General features: G+C 36.3%; 1 protein-coding gene across 1 annotated transcript; it reads left to right on the top strand.

The window, feature by feature from the left end:
• Positions 1–383: 383 nt before the first annotated feature.
• Positions 384–2,920, top strand: LOC108673750 (gem-associated protein 2-like). Its single transcript, XM_018161622.2, has 3 exons — positions 384–498; positions 1,057–1,236; positions 2,737–2,920. The coding sequence occupies exons 1-3, from the start codon at positions 421–423 to the stop codon at positions 2,830–2,832; spliced, it is 354 nt and encodes a 117-aa protein (XP_018017111.1). The 5' UTR covers positions 384–420; the 3' UTR covers positions 2,833–2,920.
• The last annotated feature ends 7,946 nt before the right edge of the window (positions 2,921–10,866 follow it).

Here is a 10,866-nt window from a genome sequence, read left to right as displayed (position 1 = left end):
TTAATTGCGTATTTTTACTGCTGGAAAATATTTAGGTGTGAAAAAAAAAATAAGTACAAATCTGCTTTTCTTTCTCGTGCAGCTGGGGGTCGATTAAGATTTTTTTTTAATTTATGCTTCCTATAATCGTTTGATATGAATACTTCCTTGTAAAAAGTTATTATTGTCCTTGTTATTTATAAAATTATATAGTTATTGGCAAAAAAGTTGTTATTTTATAATGATTTTGTACCCAGTTATTAAAAAGTACGTAAATAACAACATTTATCACCCTTATAATACATTGTCCTTGGTAATACGTATTGACAATCCATGTTGTTCCAATGAATTATTATATAATTAAGCATAATAATGATGATATAATACTTATTATTATTGCAGGCATCAGAAGACAGGCAAGCTTCAGCGTCAACGACAGCAATGAGCGATGCCGTCCCCGTCCCTGAGCCCGCAGACGGGCATGATCCTCTCCTGTCTGTACTGTTGAACGTTAGACAGGTGCGTCTACTCTCCTGTCTGTACTGTTGAACGTAGACAGGTGCGTGTGTTCTCCTGTCTGTACTGTTGAACGTTAGACAGGTGCGTGTGTTCTCCTGTCTGTACTGTTGAACGTTAGACAGGTGCGTGTGTTCTCCTGTCTGTACTGTTGAACGTTAGACAGGTGCGTGTGTTCTCCTGTCTGTACTGTTGAACGTTAGACAGGTGCGTATGGATACTTTGTTCTTGATAACAAATCGGTGAATAATTTATCAAAATTCCTCAGATTATGGCAACCATTCATGTTACTAAGATACCTATCTTACTTCTCTATGATCTCCCTCCATCCTTTACCCTGCCATGAATCTCATTTAAAGTTTGTTGTGATTGAAAACAATTTGTTTTTAGCGCATTTTCTCATTTATGGAAAAAATGCCCTATTGTGCTCGTCATGTCCGTCCGTCCGTCTGTCCGTGACTTCACGTTTTCGTCGATTCTGAGAAAATGCGCTCTCTGTCACTCACTGCAGTGAGTACTGAGTTATATTGTTTATACTATGAACCCCAACTTGCACCCCAGGCAACCCTGCAGCGCCTGATGGAGTGGCACGTGGGGTGGGTGGAGGTGGGTGGGTTCAGCGAGCCCCAGGGGCGGTGGTTGTACTCGCTGGTGTGCTGCCTTGAGACGCCCCTCACCCCAGAGCTTGGGGACAACCTCAGGAAGCTGGTCTTCCTCTGCGCCGCCGCCAGAGCTGCTCTCGTGGGTCTAAACTCTGCGGCAATCTGTCTTGGCTTAAAAATTATTCTATTTGCTCCAGATTCTGTAGTAGATTCTTCAATATCCATTTGAAGTTTGCTTGATGTTCTTCAGAAAGATACCGAGATTCTGTAGTAGATTCTTCAATATCCATTAGAAGTTTGCTCGAGATTCTTCAGAAAGATACCCCAAAGATTGCTCGAAATTCTGTAGTAGGTTGGATGATATTATTTAGTTGGTTGCTGCAGATTAGCTGTGAGTTGCACTAGATTCTTTAATGTCTATTTACTCCTTGGCGTATGTCTGTATCAAATATAAACGGTTTTACTTCTTGTAAATGAACTCATGGGCCTATACTTTCAAAAAAAGTTAAGAGATTGAAGTTCATCAGGCAATCATTGACGGCCTTTCAAGCAAAATCCACCAATCATAGAAAAGAAAATAGAGCGTAAGTACTTACGTTCACTTAGCGACTTTTGAAAGTATGGCCCCTGTATCTTGGGTGTATCATCACGTTTACGTATTGATAATAGTATCCCATCGAGACATGCGTGCGGCGTCTTAATTACTCCCTGCCCTGGAGTGGGACTCTTCTAAAAATATCAATATTCCAAAAACGAAACCCCCATCAATATGTACAGGGTGAACCAGAATTAAGTAACCCTTTTAATTTGTTAATAAATAAAAAACTAAGAACGTTATGAAGTTGAAACTTGTTTCAATATTCACTAGAAGTTTGCTTGAGATTATTCAGAAAGATACGGAAATTCTGTAGTAGAATCTTCAATATTCACTAGAAGTTTGCTTGAGATTCTTCAGAAAGATACCCAGATTCTATTATAGACTTTTCAATATTCATTAGAAGTTTGCTTGGAATTCTTCAGAAAGATACTCGGATTCTGTAGTAGAATCTTTAATATTCACTAGAAGTTTGCTCGAGATTCTTCAGAAAATACCCCAAAGATTGCTCGAAATTCTGTAGTAGGTTGGATGATATTATTTAGTTGGTTGCTGCAGATTAGCTGTGACTTGCATTATATTCTTTAATGTCTATTTACTCCTTGGCGTATGTCTGTATCAAATATAAACGGTTTTACTTCTTGCCAATGAACTCATGGGCCTATACTTTCAAAAAAGTTAGGAGATCGTAAGTTCATCAGCGAATCATTGACGGCCTTTCAAGCAAAATCCACCAATCATAGACAAGAAAATAGAGCGTAAGTACTTACGTTCACTTAGCGACTTTTGAAAGTATTACCCCTGTATCTTGGGTTAGAGAACTATTCTACATCACGTTTACGTATTGATAATAGTATCCCATCGAGACATGCGTGCGGCGTCTTAATTACTCTCTGCCCTGGAGTGGGACACACCTAAAAATATCAATATTCAAAAAACGAAACCCACATCAAATTATAGATATCACTTGTGAGAGTCAATCATCATAGAGCTGTAAAGTATAGAAAGTGTCTTTATAGTATCTCACTCCCTTCCCTTACACAGGACTCTGCAGCTCATCCACACCTGTCACAGCTCAACACACTCATCACCATCGTCACCAGGTTCTTCAACCAGGAGGACCTGGCAGATCCGCGCTAATATTTTCACTAAAAGTTCAGCTGGCAAGCTTATATGTTACGCGATGTTCTTCTAATTAATCCTCAATTGCAGTTTCGCCTCATTTTTTGATATCACGAACGCTAATTTCATAATTTATTTATGATGAAGATCTTTGGTGTCACCTTAGATCATAGGCGTCTAAGATCGCGTGAATTTCTTTTTATCGGCATTTTTCTTTGTGTTTGCATTGTTTTTAAATGTCGCGCATTTAGTGCAACTGCAACTTATTGAATAAAGGCACTCTCATTATTGTTCCATTCTAATTTGTAACATTGATTCTAAACGATAAATCGATTCGATTAGACGTGGTTTAACAGTTATAAATCTTTTATAAAAGACAGCTTAAATTTTTCTTACGGTTTATTGATTTGATATAAGAACATATATCGTGAAATAAATTTTTTCTTTCAACCTATTGTCAACTAGAGCCATATTTTCTAACAGTCATTTCTCGGTCCGCATCACTGAAAGTTCGAGTATTTTTAGATTTATCTGAAAATATATAACAATAATCGGCTGATGAATATATGTCTTCATAATTACCAGCAAAAATCGCAGTGTTGCTGTAAAAGTGACCTTAAGAGACACAAAGTTTGTTCATCTTTGTAAAGTTAGAAGTGAACATGCAAATGTTATTTTGACTAAATCGATTTTCTCTAAAAAAGGGATGATCTCGACCAAGATGTCGACTTCTGGGACATTGATATGTTGGAGTTTTTTCTACAATTGCATTATTTGGTAACACCTTATTCAGTTCGCTTTCATTATTTATTACGCATGTGAAGCTGCTAATTCCTATTTAATGAAAACCCATTAAAATTGTCCCGAATACAAACAAAAGCCAGTAGAAAACTTTGGCGGAGTGAAGAAATTTCCAATTTGGAAGATCTATCATGCAATGGTTGGTGAAATATTTTGACTAGACACGAATTTGCACATCTATATCCAACAACACGAGGTCATAAATGATTTGCATAGAAATGTGTTTTATGTCAGCAAAATATACAATTTGTGTCATGTGTCCGCATATGATGGCTGGTTTTCAATGAAACTAAATTGTTATTGAGAATAAAGTAAGCCAACGCGGGCAGTTAATAATAATAATAATAGCGGTTTCAGCGTTAATTAGGCCGTAGGCTTGTCGCCGATTCTTATCATCGCAGAACATTCACAGCATTTTGCGGTCTCGAACACGCAACTCACTGGTACAATTCTGCTGTGTTAACCGCCCGGCCTCCTCGCTGATTCTGACCAGAAATTGGCGCACAGAGCTGGGATCGAACCCGCGCCTCTCTGCGCCAATCTTGGTACTCTGAACTGTAACCACTGGGTCACCCTTCTTAGGTTTTGAGTTGAGGGTCCAAGGGATTTTATCTAGGGTCCGAATAAGCGGCAGGTTGATTGAGAGGCGAGTTTCTTAGTTATATATTTACGAACTAGATAGGAATACAAGGAAGCTTGGTGGTTAGTACACAAGGTAGGTTTTAGATGGTTACTCTAAAGATGGAGGCTACTCGACGCCGGAGTCTGGCGTGGTCCTGCGGACTACATGATGATGGCTTACTACGTCTCGCCTGTGGCTGCCTAAGACTGACTGAAGGTCTGCTCGGGGAGCTTATATAGGCGTACTATAGTGACGTCACGGAAATGACGCACTAACTGCTAACACAAGTAAGGGAGTTACGGTAGACAGCCTGGATCATCAAATATTCAGAACGGATATATTCCTGTCATCAAATATCCAGAACGAACATATTCCTATCATCAAATAATCAGAACGGATATATTCCTATCATTAAATATTCAGAAAGGATATATTCCTGTCATCAAATATTCGGAACGGATGTATTCCTGCCATCAAATATTCAGAACGTATATATTACTATCATCAAATATTCAGAACGTTCTTCAAACTATTCAAGAAACGAGTGACATTATTACGTATATATTCCATATTTTTTAGTGCCGAGGAAAGACGTGACTGCGGTTGATGCGTTTGGTTAAAATGCTTACATTACGATTAATTTTTTGATGAAAGTGTAGATTGCCGATGTCGAAAGTACAAAATTATGATACTGTGGGAGATGAATTTATAGAAGAAAGCTATCCCTAATAAAAATAATTAATATTTACCTATGACAAGGCTTTCTATTCTTTTCTTAAAGTTAGCTTCTAACTGTTTATCTTCGTTCTGATTTCATGGCTAATATTCCATTTTCAGTGACGCGATGGTTCGTAACTCTTCTAACTTTAAATAATTAGAAAACCTTATGAATTAATTATTTATGGGCAGTTTATTCATTGTAAAAAGAGATGAAATGGAAGAGCGAGAAAGAGATTGAACATGTGTTAAAATAAGATAAAACTTACACGGCAATTTCAGCTACACGCATTAAATATCTAAATACAATTTCAAACTTTAATTAATTGTGTGTATTCGTTAATAAATATAATATATGATTTTCTTTTAGCTCCATGCCATGTTATGAATGGATGAACGGAACACTTCGGCGGGCCGCTCGCCCCGGGACAGAGCGAAATAAAAACAGTCGCTGTCATTCATTAGCTGCTTGAAGATTTATTACATATTTATTTATTTATTTACGTGGTGCAGCCATTAAAAGCTATTGATAAATCGAGAAAGTAAATTTAGGTCAGGAATAACAAAAACTGAGCACAAAAATACTGAGCTTTATTTAGTGTATCTGTAGCTTGCAGGCTCCATAAATCAATTGTCAGGTTGATTGTGAAATAATCACGTTAATTGTTACGAAATTGATGAGATCATCTGGACCTGCAACAAACGATGTATCAAAGAACGATGCGCTTATCGGGTGATATGCACAGCTAAATAAGTTACGTTGAAAACGCAAATACTTGCTCAAATTGTATAATTTTAATTATAAATTACTTGTGTCACAAACGCTAATATGACCCAGGTCAGAAGAATTGCCTGCAGTAAAATCAATAGTGGAAACTTTTGATAGAAAAGGTACTTGATGGTACTGTTGAAATATTGATGCGTATATTGATGGTACTGTTGAAAATATAGCCTCAAATAAGAACGAACTAGCAGAAGTAATAAGAATTCAAGATCAATTATTTGAACGACTAAGAAAAATTGAACCTCAATGAGTAGCAGACCTTCAAACTGATTTCCAGCTAAATGAGAAACATTCTAAGTTTATTAAATCGTCAAATGGATTTTATAAACTTGGTTAATAAAAATGAGAGCTAATGTACCATGTGAAATAATTGATAAACGAAAGATTGATGAACAGATTAAAAATATTCGAAAACATAGAGTGATTTATGATGGAACTAAATTAAACTTAGTAGATGGAAGTTCATTTACACGCTATTGTCATTCAAGGCAGCCTGTAAGAAGAAGAAAGCTTGATGAAAGTTCTTAAACAAATGGAAGACGTAATAACAGATGTTCAAAGAGAGGTTATGTTGAATTCAGGAAATATTAATCAGCTGCAGATTGATGTTGATAATATGCGCTATGATATTCAGCATCTCTCCACTGAAATAAATCAGATAATAATTCAAGTGAACATATTAGAACAAACATTGGGAAGTATTTTAGAAAAAAAACACTAAGAAATGCTCTACACGTTGAGAGACGATAATAAAAATAAACAGAAGAACTACTTTGTATTTCCTTCTCCAAGTTTGAGGTGTCTCATAATCGGAAGTTCGAACTGCGGAAAAACGTCATTGCTATTGAAGTTGCTATTGGAGAACTTTATTGATTTCAAGAATCTTTTCCTGTATAGCAAGTCAACTCATCAGCCTGAATATAAGTTGTTGAAGGACGCTTTCGAGAAGGGATATAATAAATCTGAAATTATCAATTTATTTTCTGACGGTTGTGGCAATATTGATGAATATCTCGAAAACCTACCTAAAAACGTCAAAAAAATGTGCAGTCGAATATTTTGAGAATACTGTTTCTGTGCCTGATCCCTGTCATATAGATCCAATGAAGAAGAATTTGTTCATTTTTGATGATATTGCTACAGAAAAGAATAAAAATCCTGCTGATTTATTTTTTTTACACCCGTGGAAGACATAATAACTGTATTTCAATTTACTTATCTCAAAACTATCACATATCACCAAGACAAACCATTAGAACGAATTCAAATTTATTAATTATATTTGAGTTACATTTAAACGATATGAAAAATATTCATAGTGATTACATTGCTTGTGATATGCCCTCTGCATAGTTTCAAGAACTGTGTAATGAAACGTATAAAGTACCTTATAGTTTTGTGTTGATTAATAAAGATGAGCGCCCCGGTTTTGGAAAGTATTTCAAAAATTTAAATCTATTATACGTATATTCCACAGAAATATTTTTCAGGCAGCCGCTCCACGGCTCTAGGTTATTCTCGGTTAAAAAGTGTGCTCAATTGGGGTAAATGGTCGTTAACTCATCATTCGGAAGTAATTGCTTAATTTTATTGGGCAAGATTCAGGGTAAATGATCGGTACCCTATTGAGCTCTTTATGCAAATTCGGGGGTAATTGGCTGTAATAATATTGTAGGAGGTTTTATTCAGGGGTAATTAGTTAATTTTGTTGGATGAGATTCGGGGTAAGATTGTGGTAACATATGATTTAAGCTGTTTATGCAAAGTGGCACCATAAGCTCGGTATGCTATCTACTTAAATCCTCATTACATTACGATTTAATTGCTGACAAATATTCATTAGCGGGCAAAAAATTATTTACCTGCTAAAATGCGGAATACAAAAAATTTTGCCCGCATGTATGAATGCTGGTCATCGTATATCTTGAATATTGCCATTATTCTAGACTTCATTACTCAAATTACTTTGCCGCTCCATATTTACAATTGAAAATCATATAAATAGGTGTTATAAACTTAGATTTTACAATTGTAATAATTATTATCTCGTATTATATAGACTCACACGCCGCTGATGCCGTAAAGTTTAGGTCTGGACGAAGTACGGTCACGTTCATCATGATCGTCTGAAACACCGCGGCGTCTGCGGCCGTTCCAAGCAGCGTAACTATCGTTAACAGCAACAGCGGCCCCGCTCGCTGATGGCCATTGTGAGAAGCCATCCTGAGTACTGAAGTGGTCTGGGGAGGACGACGCCGTCTTTTATAACCTAAATAATGTGACCGCTTAAAAGTTTTCAGAATTTTATGTTGTTCTAAAACCTCAATTTATGATCGATAATTATTGGGCATTTTCGTAACCTATGATGCTTAATTAAACGCAACATGTGATAAATTGTTCATTGCTTTCAGGATGAAAGCATAAGAAGCTATTATATAGGATTTAAAAGTTTGTAATTGCACGCTATAAGAACAATTTATGCCAAGGATTTTACTTCCATTTGAGCCTTTGCCGTCTGCTCAGATCTTGAATTTTGGCCATTTACATTATTTCTTTTTAGGATGGATAAAGCGACGGAGATTAGTTTCAGTTTATTGATGGTCAGGTTTTGCGATAATTCAGTTCATAATGAAAGAGATATCTAAGAATTGCTGGCATAAACAATGTAATTATTATTTTTATCGCAATGCTTAGCGGCTTTTCGCAATCAACGAACACATTTTGGTGACGCGCTGAGAATATAATGAATAAAGTTTATTAATGCATGATATTACGCTGGTTTATACTGATGATCGAAATATTTTCAGCTGCTCCGACCTTCATTTATGACAACACTCAATTTTTTTAGACGGTACCCGAGATTTAAAAATTCCTATGACATGAAATCAGAAAGTCCTTCCTGGTCAACATTAGGAATTTCAAAATTCTGTTAGTTGTAAATCTTTTTTAAATACTTTGCATTACAAATTCAACATTTATACCCGCATGGAGCTGAATTCTTAAAAAAAATGACATGTAATAGAAATGATCCTGTGACATAATGATCATTTTCATGCAATTCTACGGAATTTAAAACATATATTTCAGTATCTCGGGCGCTAATCGTTTTCCATTCTTAACTTTTATTCAAACTAAAATTGCCATTCAATATTTTATGCTAGGCGAATTACCAATAAAATCTTTACTGCTGTGGCTGAACTTTATATACACGCTCATGAGTCATGAGCTTTGGAGTGTCCGTTTCGAAGCATTAGTTACGAATATTGATGAATTATTTTATAGACATGCAAATACCTGACGAAATATTCGGCCATTCGTAGCCTCTACAAGGCTTTGAAAACATTAGCCACAAATATGGTGGATATGGTGGATTATGATGAAGGATTAGCCACAAATATGGCGGATATTCTATTTAAATCTGCGGGAGTCATGGAGACAACTATGGGCACCGGTGTTTTGTTCATTTATAGTACGGTGTGGTTGTCAGTAAATTCTGGAATAATTAACATTATAATTCAACTAACCGTGAATTTGACTTCCATAAGTAAAATTTAGCTTCTAGAGCTACTTAAACTCAGGTGGCCATTTTGGTATAAGCTTCATCGAACTGACGCTTGCCATGCAGGCAGCGCTGAGAGGCAGTTGATTCAGTTAGTTCTTACCTGGCAAAAGAGAACCTAAATGTATAAATTAAAAAACAATTGTATTAATAGTTAACCAATGACCTCTTGGAGATCATGATTGAGGATCATTGCTAATATATAAAGATTATGAAAATAATCGACCTTATGTCAAAGCTGTGAAGATGTTACGCACCTCAGCAGTGGGTTCAGTGTAATTTAGTCATTACCCTACATCAGTAATGTAAGTTAAAAGGCTTACGTGTTTAAGTATTTAACCTACAGTTGGAACCCAGCCAATGCCAAGGGAGCTGTCCCGCCCAGTTGAACGTCTTCCTATGGTCATGACAGGCACTTAGCCATTAGCTGTGCTAAAAGTTAGGGATACGTGCTCCATGATCTGACTTTAACGGGCGAAGACAATTATTGTTCTAAACTACGCGTTGAATTTGGATAGTTAGTCATAACAATGGAAGAGAATAGATTTCATTGAAGGAAGATACAATCATTATAATTGTACAATGCAATAAATTGAGAATATAAATAAAATAACGGGCAATTGAGCCATCCGTTGATATCATAAAACCCCAAACAATCGAATACGTCTGCTTTAATACATTAAATATGATTAAGAGAATATGACGGTTGTTATGGCTAAAACAAACGCAAATATTTCTTGTGTAATTGAGGGAATACGTAGAATTATTTATAATTAGTAACTATCATATTTTGAACTGTCATATTTTTAAGCGTGAGGTATTCAAGCATCAACTAATTTTGTTTGTAGAAACGTCTAACAAATTCTTTGCTGAAATTAACAGTTTTTAATTAAGGCAAATTGATGATATATTATCTCTCAATTAAATTATATAACTTGTTGAAACGACGGTTAAATAAATCGTCTGACGATACATCGGTCGACGGTTGGCTGAATCATCCGAATTCAAAACAAGACTACTTGAATGGTCTTAATTAGTAAATGGATCTTTACCCCCACTTTTTCTTCATTGTTTATCTTGACACGTCAGCGTTTGAAAAATCCGTTTCCTCTATAATACAGAGAAAGCATATTAAATAAATATAAAGACTGATGCCGGTATATATAGCGGTATCAGGGTTTATTAGGCCGTAGGCCTTCCGCCAATTCCTAACGTAGCTGAACATTCACTGTTTGTTGCGATCTCGAACTCTCAACTCGCTGCTCCCATTCTGTTTTGCTTAACCGCCCGACCTCCTTGCCAATTCCGAACAGAAACTGGCGCACAGAGCTGGGATCGTACCCGCACTTCTCTGCTCCACCAATCCTGGTACTCTGAAATGTAACCACTAGGCGACCTAGGTATTTTTAATTTGACTTTAACATTTTCAACACATAAATTTAGCCATAACGTACATTAGTTGCACACAGCGCGCTACAGTTGTGTTACTTACAGTTACAGCAGTTGTTTTGCACTATGTACTCATGTTGGCATGAGTCCGTGCGTAAAGGTGCTAGTACACGGGGCTAT

The sequence above is a fragment of the Hyalella azteca genome, unplaced genomic scaffold (assembly GCF_000764305.2).
Source record: "Hyalella azteca isolate HAZT.00-mixed unplaced genomic scaffold, Hazt_2.0.2 contig14042, whole genome shotgun sequence".
In the NCBI taxonomy this organism is placed as follows: domain Eukaryota; kingdom Metazoa; phylum Arthropoda; class Malacostraca; order Amphipoda; family Hyalellidae; genus Hyalella; species Hyalella azteca.
Note: the sequence above shows the minus strand (reverse complement) of the source record. Positions and strands in the feature narration are given on the sequence as shown.

What these genes read in the sequence shown, in the direction of transcription:
- LOC108673750 (XM_018161622.2), top strand. Translation starts at nt 421, where the DNA reads ATGAGCGATGCCGTCCCCGTCCCTGAGCCCGCAGACGGGCATGATCCT. An exon ending in TACTGTTGAACGTTAGACAG is followed by an intron (nt 499 to 1,056) that starts GTGCGTCTACTC and finishes CTTGCACCCCAG; the next exon opens with GCAACCCTGCAGCGCCTGAT. An exon ending in CCGCCGCCAGAGCTGCTCTC is followed by an intron (nt 1,237 to 2,736) that starts GTGGGTCTAAAC and finishes TCCCTTACACAG; the next exon opens with GACTCTGCAGCTCATCCACA.